At 43.6% G+C, this 18745-nt stretch overlaps 1 protein-coding gene across 1 annotated transcript in view; it reads left to right on the plus strand.

The window, feature by feature from the left end:
• The window catches only part of CAMK1D (calcium/calmodulin dependent protein kinase ID), a 136304-nt gene that overhangs the window by 104373 nt on the left and 13186 nt on the right, over positions 1 to 18745 (plus strand). Inside the window, exons 7-8 of the mRNA XM_026091118.1 lie at positions 6855 to 6967; positions 9147 to 9225. Coding sequence (XP_025946903.1) covers positions 6855 to 6967; positions 9147 to 9225 — 192 coding nt within the window. The remainder of the gene's footprint in view (positions 1 to 6854; positions 6968 to 9146; positions 9226 to 18745) is intronic.

The raw sequence follows: 18745 nt of genomic DNA on the forward strand, positions 1-18745 counted from the left end.
AAGATGGAAACTCAGGGGAATCCGACACAGAAGCCAGGCATAAATTAAAGATATTTTGAGCTATTATTGTCATAAGTGGCTTAAGTGCCTCCAGACAAGCTCAATCTCACATGAGAGTCTTCAGTTTACGACACTGAAAGAACAAACTGTTCCTGGGGCACTGACACTCTTGACAAATATTTGTCTCTGTAATATGCAAGGTGAAGATGTCTCCGAGAAGAATACCTTTGTTTCGGTGCCAGTCTCTAATACTTCTTGTTAATGACATCCAGATTGCGGAGGCTGCACAAATGTAGTTTTTATCAAAAACTCATTTTGCATGAAAAGTCATTATTCACAAGAACTAATTTTAGCAGCTTGAAATTTCCTGTTATTCCAGTTGCACCATTTCTCAATTTGAAACAGCATCATTGTTGAGCTCAGCTTTCTACTGATGATGAGGTAGTTTTGATATGTGTTCAGCTTAAAAGCATATAAAACATAAAAAGAGCAAGGGACCTCTCTGGATTCCCAGCAGATGGATTTTGGAGCTGCCTGGGTCACATGAGGGGTTACTAATGCCTGGGGAACTAAAATTCTGATCCCATGCATACCTGATATAGAGAAGATTAAGTTAATAGATGAAAAAAATAGAAAATCACGTTCCAGTGCTGGAAAAGAGCCTGGGGCCAGAGCATGCTCTGCTTCAGCCCCCGATTATTTATGTTCAACACATCCTGCCTCTTCTGTATTAGCCTGAACACATTTTGCATTGAGTTTTCTTCTGGTTCTTTCATTGATAGAACAGAATTATTGGTTTATTATTATTATTTGTAAACATTGAGTATCTGAAGATAAATCTTGGATCATACTCTTTCCTGGCGCTCTTTGCTGCTGAGTTGCTGTTTAATTTCAAGTATATGTGCATGAAATCATTTATATGATGTTTGCATGGAAGAATTAAACAAGGACAGTACAAAGCATGCTAATCCAGAAGAAGTTTCCACCATCATCCTGGAGTCACGCACTGGGAAAAGCTTGGCAGGTATCTAGGCCCTCTCAGCGTGACRCAGGAGTTTAAGAGAGAAAGTGAGAAATAACTTACCTGTTTGGAACTGAAAGGAGAATTAGTGGAGGCAAAATGTAAGTGTTGGGATTGCTCAGGATGTCAGAGTTAAACACTGGGAAAACAAGCCCTAAATTAGCCCTTCACATTGCTTGCTTCTTAATCTATTCTTTATTCCCCATGATAATGTGCCCCTGAGGGCTCTGCAGTTTTGTGAGGGCACCAGTGTCAGACAGTATGGAGGTCTGTTTCCAAAATGAGAAAAAACACATATGTTCACCCATATAAATAGCACTTGGATGACTTCCCAAACCATGCATCTCTTCCCAGTCTGATCTGACTGCTCAGGTCTTTGAGTACTTACTGATCTTTTTGCTCTAATCTCACTATAAAATTGTTTGTAAAACTTCCTCCAAGATTTCCTGTACTGCAGGTTGTACACTGACCACATGGAGGGGTTATTTAGTCTTTAGCGTCACCTCCCGAAATGTAATGGGCCTTACATGGCTTTGCTTTCTCTGCTTGGTGAGGAAAAGGAGTTCCTTGCGTTCCCATTGTGCCTTTCTGATGGCTTCTAGAAATGACTTCTGGCAATATCTTTCTTCTGTACCTCCACCTGTGTTCTCCTTATCTGCATCCCATTCCTTTTCAAGGGAAGACTGGGGATAGGAGGTTAAGGGCAAATCTATTGCTGATGTGAAAAGGTAGCTAAATAATTCTGGAAAGCTTTTATTTGGTGACACTGCAAGAAATTGATGACAACTAATAGCTGACTGAAGCTCCCCCAGGACAACGGAGGATTTTTTCACATTGAAGACAGAGAGTTTATTTTTGTATTTTTGCATATCTAAAGARAATCAGCAGAACCTCTGATAGTGAGGTCATTTTCTTCACACAGAAATCTCCCAGCAGATGGAAATGAAGTCAGTGGGATTTTGATTCTCTAAGAATTAAATAAAAGCTTAATATGGACTTTGGAAGTTGGCCGAGTCATTGGAAGTCCAGCAGAATTTCCTCCAACCATAAATTGCACGTCGGGCTAAATTGCTGGGGCTTTCCCATCCTTTACTGCAAAGCCAGTACAGGCTCTAAGTAATGTTAAAACTTYTGTGTCTTCCCAAACTTATTTTAAACTAATGGACAGCAGATAGTCTACCTTTTGGCTCGCACCCTTTCCCCACGCCAGAATGCCCTGGTGGTTCCCTTTACACATGCCACCTCTCACATATTTTTCCTGCAGATCCTCAGTGATTTGCCTCCTGGAGTCCTCTTGCAGCAGGTTTGTCCATGCTGCCTGGGAAGGATTCATGCTGGGCCCCGGCAAGCGCCACCAGTCCTTCTCGACATTTAGCCCTTGCTCACCTCAATTCACAGGCCTGTTTGTGTGAGATGGAAAGATGCCTCTGGTGCGTGTTCCTGCCCAAGATCGTTAGTAGGGACTAATCACTTCTTAAGCGCTCCAGTTTGTCACTCAGGCTGCAGAGAAAGCAGCCTGGGCATGAAATCCAGGGGTGATGATGTCAGGGGCTCCACTCATGAAAGAAAGGATTCGTTTTGCCATTGCTAATGGGCTCAGCGCCTTCTAGAAGAAAGCTCCTGAATGCTGGATTTGACGGCTCACCAGTTCCCAGTTACTTTGCACCAGCAAGGGAAGAGCAGTGCCGAAAGAGCCTGTTTTCTTTGTTGTGCCCAGCTCCCACCAGCCCTGGGTGTCCTCGTGCATGGATAGCCCYGGCACCGGGCTCAGCGAAGTGTGTGAACCTGTCAGCTCCCATTCATTGACTTCAAGATCTCCATCAGCTTCCGCCTTGTGCTTCCTCACCACAGATCTACCCATGACGCAGGTTCGCTGCGTGTCCTGTCTGCCAGGTGCAGTTCAGGAGCCGATTTGTGGGTTTGGGAGAGAGGAGGGCTGCCACATTGCAGCAAGAAGATGTGCTGGCTGGGTGGAGCTGGGGGCTGCCGCCTCTCTCCGCCGTCCACAGCCCTGTCCACCTCCCTGCCCTGGGCAGGACATTGCTCGAGAGGGTGAAGGACCATTTGTGGAGAGGAATATAGCAGTGGGAAGTAGAAATACAGGTGTAGCTAACAAGCCATGCAGAGGAGACATGGAAGATCTGGCTGGATGTAGGGAAGGCAGCGAGGGCTCTGGGAGGACTGGGACTCCGGCTGGAGTACGTGTCCCTGTGCTGCCCCATTGCAGGGTTACAGCAGAGGTGAGCTGTCGCCCTCCAGCTCTGTGCTGCTCAGCGGCTTGCCTCTACGTTTTGCTGCCACGAGCATTTATAAATCATAGCAGCCCTAACTTGCGCTCTTGTACCTTTGCCAAGGTAATTAGTACACTGCACATTTTAAGAGAGTTATTTCTCTCTCCAGAGCTGCCTGACAGGGCCTCTGCATGCACAGTGCTGTCTGGTCACTGAGCGGGGCAGGAACATGCTTAACAAGAAGTGCTTTATCCGAGCATTTTGGTTTTCTTTAAGGAAAGTGCTGAGGAAGGCAAGAAATCAATGAAGGGCTGTCAGGCTTCTCATGTTGAGCCCACCAAGCCCCCCAGGGAAGAACGGCAGAAGCGATTGCTCAGCATGTCTTGGGAAGATGCCTCTAGCCTGAACCACCACTGCCGTTGTGACAGTTGCACCTCTGGGGCTGTCAGCTCCAGGCACTCCAAAACCACCAGTGAGGTGCCCAAAATCTTGAGCGTTATGAAAAAGGAGGAAGAAGGTGAAATTTTGTGTGTGTTCGCCCAAGGCTGTGGGACCTAAGCTCTGGTATTTATCACATGAAGGCATGTAATGCAAATGTTCTTCACAGATATCTGCAGAACTAGATCCAGGGTCTAGATCCAGTTTCTGTATTCAATTATCAACATTTTTTCCTGCATCATCCAGGTGGATAGTGACATTTAAGGGTTTGGTTAGATGCACAAAATTTTAATGGCCCTTCTCATTCTCTACTTTCACCTCTGGGTTTCACCTAGGAATTCTTGCATCAAGTCCCGTAAGTTGACAGCACAAGAGCACACCTGTTAAGTAGGTATGCAGTCTTGCTTTGGATGTAAACGCGTGTCTGGCATGACATTATCTGCCTTGCTTTTGATAAGGGCAGCCGTACAGTGGGGCTGGCTGCAACAGAGCTCATCCACTTTGAAAGACAGATGGATTTCTGATTCAGTCAAAGTGCAGCAGTTTCTTTATAATGCTGCAAATTTCAGTARAGTTCTTGCAGGTCAGTATTGATCTGACAGAGATCAGTATCTCACTCAGGATTTGAATTATTTATCAAACACATTGACTCTTCAGAGCTAACAAAACATTGCTCCTTTTACCCTCAAGTGTTGAGTTGGTTCAAATAACCTCCAGGGCAGCAGGCTGGCTTTGGGTTATAAATAACTTGAGTATTTAATTTCTTACAGGTTTTTTTTTTTTTTCCTCTATTGGTGCTGCAGTATAATGCTTCAGCTAAATCATCAGTCAGTTTGTAATGGCTTGCTCTTTCCAATTAAATACTTTATTGAAGTTGATTGACTCAGGGTTTAAGAGAACTGTAGAAAAAAGATCATTTCAATATCAGGGAAGTATGTGAAAGAACAATTTTCACCACAGACTAGAGATAAGGGACAAAAATTGGGATATCTCTGTATAGAAATAATAGAGATAAAAAGGCCTGTTTAACCTTGAGTGGGATGGGTTTGTTCAAAAACTTGGACCAGCCTCAGAGGTAAATCGGACATTTTGCAGCAATGGTATTAAAACCTGTAGAAGGAAAGTCTTTTCAGGCAAGTATGCGCAGAGAGGCACAGACGATTGCACACAGCATCAGCTGGACTTGAGGGGTCTCTGGTACACACGTTTTGTAGCTGCATTCGTTTAATACCATGCTGGGTATAGTTTCCCTTGCCAAGAGCCTGCAGGGCTGGAGGTACCCTGCACCTGCATGCCAGCAGAGCAAATGTCTTGCTGTTGGCAGCACTAGAAGGGTGCACCCTGAATGTTTTAGTTAAAAAGCAGATGTTCCTCAGCTCTACCTATGCAAATGATGTTTGATGGGGTTGTGCTGGGGCTAGGTTCTCTGAGAAGTCGGTTTATAAATACTTAGAACCAGGGCAGGACTGTTGTTAGCCTTAGGCAAGGTAGGCAATTTGACGGGAGCCACAAAATCACTTCTAGAAGTAAGAGAGAAAGATCCCACACAGCAGCGGTAGGTCTGTGTGCCACCTGTGCACCCTCTGCAGCAGAGATGGAGGGACTCTTCCAGACATCCTCCTCRTGGGGCCTCGGGATGCAGAGACCAGCATGATCTATAGACATGTCCTGCTGTCTGAGTGATAACTCTGCTTGGCTCTTTGCCCTGCTTTGCACCAGCCTCTTCCTCCACAACCCTCATGCTGGAGAAGAGGTCCATGCAGATGGCAGGTCACATCTATAGCRAGGATAGCAACAGCTGGAGCGTGTCCTCTCCCTAGGCAGTGACATGGTTGGAGTATGGCTGGAGCTGGCACGAAGGGGGCAGCAGGCTGGGAAACCACACTYTTCCTTTGCATACACTGTTGAGAAGCTTAGAGCTGGGCCTCGGCCTGGGAGTTTGCCCTTAGTCAGGGTTGAGCAAGAGTTTCAGGACTAAGTCTTTTGGCATCACAAATACAAAACATTGGTCATCAAATTATCCTTCGTTTTTGTCTGGTGTAACCATTTAGCCCTTAGAAGCTGTGACAATTGCTGCTCCATAAAGGTGAGAGGTGCCACGCTGGGCACATTGGTTACCACTCACATAAAAACTGGCTGTGGACAGAGAGAAGGTTGATAGGCCATAGCTGGAGTAGATTGCTGTGATCCTATAGAAGTGTATACATTTGCTTATATTTTGAGTATGTCTTCCCCTACCTACTCCAGCACTGCTCTTCGGGACAAGAGGTCTTTTCTGTGTGTGTGCTTTGCTTCATGTGCTGTGGATGCGTCCAGAGTCCCAAAAGCACTGCTAGATAAAGGCAGCTGTTCTTCAACAGCGGGTCAGAAACTTTCTTTCCTACAACCCAAAAGACCATTTGTCTCACTAGGTGTGAGACAATGAACCTTCCTGTACAGCTGGGGCTCTTGCACAATATAGAGACCACTGGTTGTGCTCAAAGCCTGTCATGATGCTGTGTATGTGGCTAAGTGACATCCATCTCTGATGTGTCCCTGGTTCCAGGGGCATYGTGGTGCCTGCTTGTCTGTGGAGCTGCTGCATTGACTCTCCACCATCTGGGAGAGAGAAAAGCCAATCTAAGTGGCTTGTGTAAGGTGCCAGGTCAGAATGGTCAAGAAGGACAACTGGAGCAGCTAAGCCAGTATGAAGAAGACTCGCAGATGTGAAAAGACTGTGCTTGAAGGAATGAAGGGGATTGACTCTCTGTGGATGTGGAGTGTAGCCCGTGAAAGCACCTTTTACCACATGTGTAGGAAAAGATGCAAGGGCTCATGGCTATATGATAAAATTATTCAACTGCCTAAACACCTGCGGCAAGACTCTCAGAAGCATGCAGAGGAAAGTCAAGATATCCATGTGAGTCTGAGTATAGGACCAGCTTCACTAGGGTTTCCATGTCAAATTCCTCTGGAGAGGCCAATTTGTCCAGGATGGTGCTGATCTTACAGAAGTGGGTTTACATATTCCTGAACAAACATCTCTTACGGTGGCATTTGCCTGCTTGGAAATGTTAATGGGCCAAATCTTAAACATGAGTTTCTCCTTCTCCTCCCTCCCCCTTTCTCACCTTCTCACTGGAGACAGGTCAGTGTCACATGTCTCTTTTTGTGTTCTTGATTAGGCTCTGTGGATATCCTCCCTTCTACGATGAAAATGACTCCAAACTCTTTGAGCAGATCCTTAAGGCGGAGTATGAGTTTGACTCTCCATATTGGGATGACATCTCTGAGTCTGGTAAGAAGCTGCTGCTAATTTAATTACAACAGCTGTACATGCATTCATACCTGTTATAGATATCCTCTGTCATGCATGAAAATGGGCTGCCCATTGTATGTGGAACTCCCTTTAACTGAAGATCATTGGGAATGTGCATTTCTCTTAGCTCAAATAGTTATGGGAGGTTGTTTCTGCAGGAGAGCAAATTAAGTGCCATTTCCTCCAATCATGTACAAAGCATTAAAATGTAGCTGGAACAGAAGATTAAGATAGCAGAATTAGCCTTCAGCCCCAAGAAGACAAAGCAGTTTAATTTTTCCTTCACATCCAAATAAAATGCAGATGTTTTATGTGTCACTAATAATAGAACACAAACTAGTTCAGCTCTATTACCAAAACTGTGCTGCTGGTCTGAAGTGAGCCTGCAATGGATACGGGAAAGACAAACCCAAGAAATTAATGGCTTCCAAATGAGGGGGAAAGGTTAAACAGCAGGGGGAAAATACTATCAAGTCTCTGAGAAAGGAAGGAATTTTGTCCTGTTGTTGGAGCACAGATGCTGATTTAGTAACTGCGAGCGCTGCTTGCATGGTCTCATCCCGATAGCTGCTCATGTGTTCACCCAGTTCCTCCCCAGTCCAGAGCCATTTAACCYGTTAGCACCTGGCTTTGCCCATTCTAGTAACTCTAGCAGAGAGACAGACACACTGCCAGGCTGCGTTGTACATGCACATGGGCCTAAAGGCATGGGGATCCAACGTGGGTCAGGGTCTGCCAGCTTGAACCATGAGCCTCAGTGTCTGTATGCGACTGCAGAGGCATGTTTGATATTCCACCTTGAATGTGCCACTGACTTGCTCTGTAGCCTTCAACAGGTCACAAAAGTGCTCTATCCAAAAATGGGGAAATGTCTGCCATTTCACATAGGAGAAGAAATGAATTCTAGGGAAATTTTCTGATGTGAAAATGTCCCTAGAAGTACAGTTTTCAGATTTGTTAGTACTACTAATTAAGGCAGGAGAGATGTAAAAAGAACTGCTTTATTTTAAAGTTGACCATATCCAGTAATTTCCTAATGGAACAACATTTCATGCTGCTTACATCTGCGATCCAGATATGCCTGTGATGGACTTCTTWAAAATATGTGTGGTGAGAGGTTTTTTTTAAGCCTATCAGGATTTTGAGAGAAAATATGAAGGTCTGCTGGCAGACCCCTTTGCATTTTTTGGGGAATGTCCATCACCTAAAGCAGCATGAAGAATTTCAGGCCATATTTGGCTTTGCTGTGGCCCCTTCAGCTACTCTCTCCTGAAATTATTGGATGCATGCCATGCTGTGATCTCTCTCCCCTTTGTTCTAACATTGACCAAAACCACACTACCTCATGCCCAAGAGAGTCCATTTTCCTCTGYAACTTGATTTTTTAAATATGCAACATATTCTCGCAGCTACCCATATGTGCAGTTGCTTGAAATGAACAATGAGAGGCTCCTATTGCAGGCTTTCTCCAAGCCTTTCCCACTAATTGTATCAACATCTCCAGCAGAGACAATCTGTGGGCCRTATTCAGACAAGGTCAGAGGCACCTGGCTGAGCCGGAGCTGGGATCTGGCAGTCCTGAACTCTACTGACTCTGAATTATTCACCCCACTCCTAAATGTAGCTGCTGGAGTAGAGGTCTTAGACTATTGGCTGCCATACGAAATAGCTTGGACTTGGGTTACATCCATAGTAATAAACGACAAATACCCTAGCACCATTTTCTGGCAGTGTGGCTGAGTGACACTGAACGGCCTGGGTCCATACTGTTAAACCTCACTTTGCCTCCAGAAAAGGGAGATACATGCCTCTTGCTTATGGGAAATGAGCTGTGCTAATTCCCCAAACGTGCCAGGGAACTGTGTGGGAAAGAGCTACTTGGTCTTGATGAGAATTGTAGCTGTACCACAATGTTGATGTACTCAACATCAAAATAGGTGATGGCTTTCCAGCACGCAGGTCCCTGGCCCTGCTTAGTTTACTAGAACAGATGTAGTTTTTGCATTATCTGAGCAACCTGCAGGGAGTTCTGTCAGTAATTATGTTGCTGTATGATATAGCTGGGAAACTTAAGTGTTTGTCTGACCATCCTGCAGCAGAGCTGGGCATCAACCCTATTGCTTTGAATTATTTTGTCTTTTTTTTTTTTTTTTTACAGCTAAAGACTTTATTCGGAATTTGATGGAGAAGGACCCTAATAAAAGATATACCTGTGAGCAAGCAGCGCGGCACCCTTGGTAAGCAACCGTCACTGCTGTGTGAAACCCTCACAACGGAGAGCATCATTTACATTCATGGGTGGAAATAGGTTTTCTGCTACGTAGTACGCTAGTCTSTACTAAATAGCTCTGTGTTCTTATTCTTACAACCCCTATATTTGTCCACCAGACATTCCTGGAAAGACATGATAGTCTTAAATCTCATGTACAAACCTGTTGAGTATCTGYATAAAGATCCAGTGAAATGCTGCACTGTGTTGACTGTAGTGCTGCAGTGGGATACACAAAAATTATTGAATGCAGAATTTGGATTTTTGGGCAAAAGCTCAGGAAGGAGTCAGCAGATGTGTGAAAAGTTGGGTATCTACTTGCTCCTAAAGGTCTTCGCCAAGGTAGTATCAGAGCACTTAAGAGCACCCTTGTGAAGTACCCTTGTTTGTGTTTCACACATGATGATGGTCCACTTCACTTCAGGCCCTTCAGGAACTTAACTGATGCTTGCCATGAGGACCTCATCCTGTTTTCCCTCTCTTGTCCAATGGAAGAGATAAGACCCTCTAGAGAGGGATATGCTGATCTAGGGTCTGAATTGGCTGTGGCAATGCTCTCTCTCTGCRGTGAGAATTTAGATCTCTGTTCAGTGCTTTAAATTAGATGATGCTTTGCAAATGGATGTCTTGACTAACATTACCCAAGGATTATGTAGCTGAAACAGGAGAATGACTCAKGTACTCTTGACCAGTCCTGAGTAACTGAACATCACTCCACAGTGCTAGCTGCACCCCAAAATGGGCTTTGGATATAAGTTTTTTAGGGCATGGCCCATTAGGTACAAAGCAAGTTATTATTTTTGGACCTTGTGGTTATAATAGTTGCAAAAGAAAGGGGTCAATAACACGATATTTTCAACCAAGGCATGCATTAGACTGTGTTTTTGAGCTATCACAATTACCACAAATATCATTCCTTTTTGCAGTTTCTGGAGGGCTGGCTGAATAAGAGCATTAGTCTGTGCATTTCCCAGGGAAGTTAAATTCTTCCTGAGTGTACTTAGCCACTCGTAAAAGCCACTGAGCTAGTGTCATAACTAGTTCAATAGCTTGATGGACTGCAAAGYTGTCCTGGTGATGGAATTTGACTCTAGTGATTAGTTCTGAGTAGTATAATTGAGCGTAAAATGCATGCCTGTAAAAGCACAGGCATAAAAGTTATTAGTGGGTTTTAAGACAGCACTACTTTCTCCTGGTAGCTGAAGACATGGACTCAGGAGATAGAGGCTACATCCCTCTGAGGCTGGGCAGCTTTTCCAGCTGGGGCTCTGCTCATTGCTGCTGCCCCAGCCGATGTGGGGTTTGGACACGGTCCTCTACCTTTCCAGCACTAACAGGGCAGACCTGGGATAGCAACCCTGGTACTCAGCTTAAAATCATGTTAAATTTCAATGTAGAGTAAAACTTACAACTGGTAGCTCTGGAGCAAATATTTCAGTTTGTCTTCAAGTTTATGACCCTCTCTCTGACACTCGCTGGTTTGTCTCATCTCGCTGCTGCTTTCGGTCCTAGGACAGAATGGAAAGTAAATCCTTTCAAAGTTTTTTACAGAGGAAAAATACCATTCTGGCTTACTTGCTGATAACATTTTACCAATATGCAGGCTGATGAATTACCCCTGTCATTAATTAACAATTTGGCACTCCTGAAGCAATTCAATAAGTTGTAACCACAAAAGTTATAGAAATACAGTGAAATGGCACTGATTTCTTCCTATTGGGAATGATGTACCAATGCCTGACTGCAGACTGTCAGAGAAGCTGTGAGTACAAATTAGATTGAGGATAAGATTGAGGCTCAGCTTTTACAATTAAAAAAGTTTTAGGAAAGGCTTGAGATGTAGAAGACAACACAAATCATCAAGAAAAGCAAGATTCTTGCTTTTTGTCCTTCATGTAATGACAATGAGAAACGTTTTACAGATGGTTATTAGCTAGATCAGTGGCTGGCATCAATACAAGTGAGAGATGGGGAGAAGTCAAGACCTAGGTCTACCCTTTCTCCAGTGTCCCATCAATAAGTGTGTTTCCCGTCGATAACTCTGTTGTCTATGTGACAAAAGGAAATTTGGGAAATGAAAGCCAGCTTTTGTGAGAGGAAAAAAATGCATTTTTTAAATGATACCAACCTGAGCCTCAGGAAATTAAACAAGTTACAAAAGTCAATATTAGAAATACAGAATAAACAACAGGAATGCAACTCCCAGCAGAGAATGAGGTGACCATTTGTATAACTGAAAGACAGATTTTCCAAAGCCTTACATCCAAGATACACAAAGTGTACGCATCCAGCTCTTGGCCCAGCTACATCTGTGTTGGTTGCTGGAGTGCAACAAAGAAACGTGGCACTTGTAGCGCACACAGCTTCTGGGCCCTCCTAAAGGAATAAAATGATAAAAAGTGTTTTCATTTCTTTTTTTTTTTCTTTGTTGCATGTCATGGCCAGAGGCCAATGGAAACTCATGGGCTGTTCCACATTTTTTGATACTTTCTACAGAATCCTATCTTCTGTTTAAAAAACAACCCCCAAAACAGGGTTTCCACCCATTTCTGTGGCAGGAGTCTTTCTGCCAGGCCGATTTACCAGGCATCGTTCATTCGCAATGCCACCTCCCTGCTATGTAAAGCATGGCCTGGGAACAGCCTTAGAGATGTCCGACATGCAGATGGCACCACAGCAGGGAGGCTTCAAATCTTCGCCGTGTTTCCACCTCTCTGTGACATTAGCTGCAGGCTGCAGCTGGCAGCACAGGCAGTGCGTGCTGGTAAAATAAAGGCTGGAAGGGCAATTGTACAGTGAAAGCTAAGCATGGAGGTGTCAGAAGATCTGTTTTCAGATCCGGCTCCATCCTCACCAGTGTGCTCATGCGTAAATGACTTGATATCTCATTCCCCCTTCCTCTGAAAAACTTCCTGTAACATAAATGTTTCAGTTATGGACCTCTCCAGAGAGTGGTGCAGGGATTTTTCTGAGGGTTTGGATCATATGGTGATAAATGCTAGTAAAATGCCTTTTCAGATAAGCATCAAGGCTACTCACCCAGACATTATCTCTTATTTCAGACTTAATGCTAAGATCTCTTTTTGCCAAGCCACTATTCAAGAAGCATTTTCCTTCCAGATTGCTCATGCCAGGAAATAATGAGGTTTTTACTGCTTTTTTTCTCATTCTAGCCATTATATCTATTGTAGTGGCTTCCTTACCTTTCTTTTGAACAAGGGGAAGAAGGCTTTTTCCGTGGATGAGGAGGAGACCTCTGTGCTCCCTATCAATGGCCAGCTCAGTTCTTTACCTCAGCCTGGCTATATTTAAGCTTCCAGCAAGTCCAGGCTTGAGCTCCTCCATCTCGTGGTTGCATTCAGTGTTGCAGCAGTCCAAGATAATGGTGCAAGTGTTTAGCCAGAGGAGAGAGGCTACCAAGACTTTTATAATGGGGACATCCCCTATCGCCTTTTATATGAGCACTCATCTCCCAGCATGCATCCCCACTGCAAATCCCACCTTCCAGTCTGTCTCCAAAGTGCTGCCTTCTCCATATGTGATGAAAAGTGATGAGGTGCATAACCCTCCCGGCTTGGCACAAGGAGATGGTCAGAGCAGGCTTCCAGTGGTCACACAAATGATATGTTCTTGGAGAGCATTTATACTTGAAGTGGCCTTTAATGGCATCTCATAAAAGGTATCTTTTGTCTGCAAGACTGGTAGAAGAACATAAAGGGAGAAGCATCTTTAAGACRTATAGTTCACATGAAGTGAAGTCCTGATTCCACTGAGGTTGATGGGAATTCTGYCACTGACTCCTTTGGGAGCTGGAGTTTGGTTCCTTATCTCCAAAGCTGAACACAGAGCATCTACTCAAGTAACTGCTGCTGTACAAGTGATAGATAATTAGTATAAAAGATGAGGTGGCTCCATATAGTGACATTTTCCAGCTTTCCTCCTCCTGTGAAATCTTTTCCTGAAGTGATAGATCTTTGCGATCAGCCACGAACGATTAGGAAGAAATYTATCAAAGCAAGAATATTTACAAATACATTATAATTGGACTGTGATAAAAATATTTAGCTATGCAAGAGATGGCTGGCTGGCCATGAGGTTTTGTTGTTTCACTGTAACATTTGCAAATATCAAAGTGATTCCAAAATATACCTCTGATTTTAATTATYAGGTTTTTATTAAAAATTTCTAAACAAGTAAATTGGTAAGACTTGCAAGAACTGGATCTTGCAAGATGTCACATTTTTGCCTTTGAGGTTAAAAATCTCTTTGAATTTCGGGAAACTACTCAAGAATATCCAGCTATTCACATGACTAAATGTTTGTACAGGATCAGACCCTAAAAAAAGTAAATGCTTCTTTCCAGTGGCCCATTTTTCTGTGCTGTATCTGCTCCCCACATGCCTGCATTTACGTGATGTTTTTCTATTTATAATCAAATGGCCTTGGCAGGGGGACGGTATGTTAAAATTGGAGTTGGCAGAAAAGGAGGCTAATAATTGCAGTGAAGTATGGTAGCAGAAACAGTACAATATGTAAGACCTGTTGGTATAGTGATTACGCCCCAGCCTGTTCAATCTGTACATTTACACAGATTTCTCCAGTTTAACTTACAGGTGATTTATGCTTTCCATCGGAAATGTTATTTATTTTCTAGCATATCTTTCATTTAAGCTTGCAGTGTTTATGATGTGTTGCAAAGGTGTAATGTTCTGTTTGGTTGTTCCATTGTGACTTTTCAAAAATGGCATGGAAAACGAGGGTAACAAAAGAGTGGTATAATTTTGCTGCAGCTTAATACATTGTAATGTTTCCCGAGCTCATATTAATGACAGCAATTAAGTTTATTAAATATATGGCCATGTCAGAATCCACATCCTGTTCTAAGCCAGTAGCTTGGTCTGCAGTGATTAAGAGCAAGCAATAGAAAATCGAGAACCTGTTTTTTCCAGCTGTAGGATAACACTGAACTCCCTGTGAGGTCAAGCTGAGTCCTGCAGCCCCAAGACCGCCCCCAAATTCAGCCTCCAGCCTTGGGTCAGAGGGAAAGAAAACCATCCTCAAAGGGAGCAGAGAAGGTCTGACAGTTAAGAGGGTAGTATGGGACTTGGAAGATGTGCCATGAATTTATGTGCTGTGTCACACATTTCCCAGGTGACCATAAACGGGATTTAGAACTGTGCGCTGAAGCCTGTTATGTCTCCAAAGACAACCTGGGACATCTATCCACATCTCAGAGCACTGTAAACTGAGGGGTGGTTTGTATCATCACCCCGTATGGACACAAAGACTGTATAGGAGAGAAGGAGGCTGCGGCACCTAAATTAGACCCCTGTGTCAGGAGGTACGACCATGGTCCTCACCCTTCTCCACTGCTGGTAGAGAGAGAGGGTGGATACGTCAGACGTGTCGATGTCCATCCTAGGTCCTGGAGAAGGCCGTTCTCAATACATCCCTGGATCTCAGCTCTCATCCGAAAAGTGGGGGAAGTCCATCCCTGCTTTTCAGAGATGTAGAGAGGGCACATCTGGGGAAGGCTGTGAGTTACTCGCACGTCCGTGTGTATCTCAGAGAGACTTGCAGGACACGGAGGGGTCATTCGTGGCTTAACTTTCCCTCCCCGCCTACGCCTAAGAATCGCAAGGCTCTGATAAGGGTTGAGCCTCTGCAAATTGTGACCATGACCCTGAGTGTTTATTATGTGTGAGAGTGCACTAACCAGATAATAATTTCCACCCAGGGAAAGGACATGGTTTATAAAGAGCTCAGTTCTCAGACAATGTTGTTTGAAGTGTGAAAAGGGCTCCCTGAAGAGGACTGCTGATGTTTACAACATTAAATCAAACTCTTATCTAGTACATCCCTGCACTCTATTTATTTTGGAGCGTTACTGATACCKTATGTGTGTGTGTATTTATACACATGCATATGTGTGTGTGTGTATATTTATTTTATCAGAAGAGTTACGATCCTTCAGTATTATCCATTAGAGCTAACTCTGTGTTTCCTGTCATCATACTCAAGAGTATTTCCAAATCCTGTTTGGCCAGCAAAACGTTTGAGTTGGCTGCCTTCAGTAAGTATGAAGGTTCAGAAAATAATACCAGATGAAAGACCCCGCCTGCCATTGCGGGCAGGGAGAAACATGTGCCTGCAGTATGTTAACACAGAATCATCCACAAGGAAACTTATTGTTTTTGTCTTTGTTGGAGGTTCCTTTTAAAGCTTAGAAGTGCTATGGCTAGATAAATTGCTGTGATAGCTTTGAACCCAGATAGAGAGCTAGAATAAATTAGATTATATGAAATAATATTTGATTGTTAGATTAGATTCCTCTCATATGCAGAGCTAGTTTTGTTACAGTTATCCAAGAGAAGTATCCCCGTTAGCTTCAGTGGAAGTATTTGCAAAGGCGAGTAATCAAATTGTGGCTCTTGTTATCCAGTTCTGCATGTTCCTGGGCCTCCTTAGCTCCTTTCACTGGCTCAGCCCCTTGAAGGCTTCACCTATTAATTTCTGAGAAGTTCGTTAGACTCAGTCCATTTCCTAAACTTCATAAAGTCTTGTTGGTAGCTACAAAATAAATTTCTACAGAGCCACTTGCTCTGAGACCTCTAATGAAACCCAGTCTTTAGGGTTCCTCTAGCTCTTAACTTTTGCACTGAGACCATTTTTGCAAGATGCAATTGAGTGTCCCATGTGATATAGATACTTACATATTTGCAACTGGATGAAATACCAGCTTCAACATAAAGTTCCCCAAACAGCTGCGAGGATGTAGCTGCTTTCAAGCCCTGCAAAAACAGTGACCCAGAGGTAAAAGCCTAGTTCCAGTTACGGTAGTCAATCCTTGCTCAGTTCTGGGTGAGGCTCAGCATCATAATAGATCATACACTATTCTAATTTAATTTTCTTTGTGTGTGCGTGTGAGTGTGTGGTAGGTAAAAGTAGTATCTTTTACTCGGCTAAGTGGTACAGTTGGAAAAAACAAGCAAGATTTCAGAAAACAATCTTCAGTCCTGACACAGTTAGCTTCAAAGTTAAATTCAAACTTAAGAACTATTGCTTAGAGTTTAACTAGATACACACAGGTTTGACCACTTCTAAAAGAGAAGATGGCTGTCTCTCAAAGCAAGTGTGGCTGACTCCTGTAGAAGGGTATGTTGTGCAAGTGCAAGGGAGGGAGGAAAAAGGAAAGTTAAGGTATTTCTCTCCTAAAAGAAAAAAGCAACATGGTTTATAGCCTGTGGACTTGGAGAGTTAGTGAATGGTGGGAGGGAGATTATGATGTGCTGTAAAACTAGTATTTCTATTAAATCTCATACATCATCTTCTCAGCATGGGAACTAAAGTTCATGATTAAATACATTCAGAATAGATGAGATGATGCTCAGGAAACCCACCTCAGGTGAGTTTATGTGCCCAGAAGCTTGATCTAATTTTTCAAGCTCTACCGGTTGATCTAATAAAAGATATGATTTGTACCTGCTAACCTCTACCTCTCTTGCCTGTGTCCTTAAACCACCACASCTTCAGCAGAACACCACTAGAGAATGGGCAATAACAATCTTTTGGTGTTTTCTTAGGTATTTTATAAAAGTTTGAAGATCCTCCATGTGCAAAATACAGTATAAATACACAGTCCTCTTGTTACAGCACTGTTGTACTGTTAATAGGATCATTCTTCAGACACTGTTTGGAAGAGCGTTTGGTGGCCTGGGCTGCATTTTGGGCCACACTGTTGAGCATCCCAGCACGTGTTCTAACATACTCCGCTTTACTTGATTAGCCCTAGAGTTGCTGTTATTTTGCTTTGATTAAAAACTGTCATCTAAAAGATTATTGCTTATGTTTCTGAAGAGGCCTTAGATCTAGTATGATCCCCATCACTGTAATGTTCCAGGGCTTCACAGGGTGTCTGTCCATCCCCTTGTGAAGTAAACACGTACTATTCTCCCTGTTTGAGAAGCACCTAAAGAACGAGACTATTTTTCCAGCATTACCAGAATTACATTGCAAACAAAGTTAGTGATAGTAGAAACAGTTCGTAAGCTATTGGAAATCTTATTGAAACCAGCAGACCAAACCTCACCATCATTTCAGAAAATGATCCCTAAAGTCAAAAAAATTTATAGCTTGTATATAAGATGCATGCCTGATGAAAAGTTTCATATGGCAAAAATGCATTTTTGAATCCTTATGGAGACTGACAGGAAAGATCTTCTGGGAGAGTTGGCAGAGGTATCATATCCCAAGAACTTGTTCTGCCTGTGTTTCCAAAATAAAATTTGACAAGTGAGAAATACGATCTGTTCTCATGCAGCTTGTTAACACACTTGTTCATAAAGCAAAATGCTTCATTAGCCTCGGAGGAAAAAAAATGTTCCTTGCAAATGTAAATTTCTCTTTACAGCTTGATCTTTATGATCGGTTATTGGACTGATACTCTGGCTTGTATTTGTCTGCCTATTAAGTGCTTGGCTACATGATTTAGGTTTCTTCCACAGACCTGTAGTGACAGTCAGGGCTCCCAGCTCGTACCCTGTTGAGGGCAGGGGCCTTCACCAAGGAGGTGTCCTTGGGTGGAGCAGAGTGCTTATGACATTTTTGTGACTCTGTAAGTCTGAGTGACTCTGATTGATTAGCAGTTTGCAGTCCCGCTAGGAAGCTGTTAGAGCCCATCTGCACCAAAAGGCTGAGCCATGTGCGAGGGTAGGTGCGTGAGTCTGTGCACTTCTGCACGTACRCTAGCTAGCCGTGCAGGACAGGCAATATAACTACACTCTCCTCAGGATCCTGGCTTATCTCTGAGCAGGGTACAGCATTCCCTGATGACACTAGGAGTGACCTGGAGTYGGTCAGGGACACCCTGTATTGTGCCACTTGGGTCATGCAGACGTGGCTGTAATAAAGCTGTAGAAACTACCTCACATGATGGTTTCATGCTAGAGAAGTATAAAAAGTGCATTAACTGGTGGGTGCAGGGCCAGCTGCTGTGCTRTAGGTGCCAAGGGTTCCTTGTCCATCTAGGAGTATATATTGGGTGGGATCCACAGCAGTCTGGCAGTGTTCCCTATTTTTAGTGAAGGGCAGATGATGGAAAAGGGAATATGATGCTTAACCTAGATGCTGCCTCACCAAAATTTTAGCTGCCTGGCCCCAGTTGGAAATCCAGACCGACTTCCCTCAAGTCAGAGGGAGAGGTGTTCAGAAGGCAACCTCTTCAAAGGAAGATCTGAAGATCTTCCAGTTCTCCTCAGTCAAACACCTCCCCTTCTCCATCAACAGGATAGGTAACCAAGAGACAGTGTCAGATTCCTTTAGCCATTTAGGAGCCATGTTTTGCTCATGGTACCAGTTCTTCTATCTGCTCAAGATCAAGGTTATGTGATGGTGGTGGTCAGCCAAGTGCCCTCCCCAACTGAAGGTAGTTTACTCTGAATGAGAACCCTAAGGTTACTCTGAATGAGAACCCTACTCCTTCTTGTGTG

The sequence above is a fragment of the Apteryx rowi genome, unplaced genomic scaffold, assembly GCF_003343035.1.
Source record: "Apteryx rowi isolate R43461 unplaced genomic scaffold, aptRow1 scaffold_9, whole genome shotgun sequence".
Classification (NCBI taxonomy): Eukaryota; Metazoa; Chordata; class Aves; order Apterygiformes; family Apterygidae; genus Apteryx; species Apteryx rowi.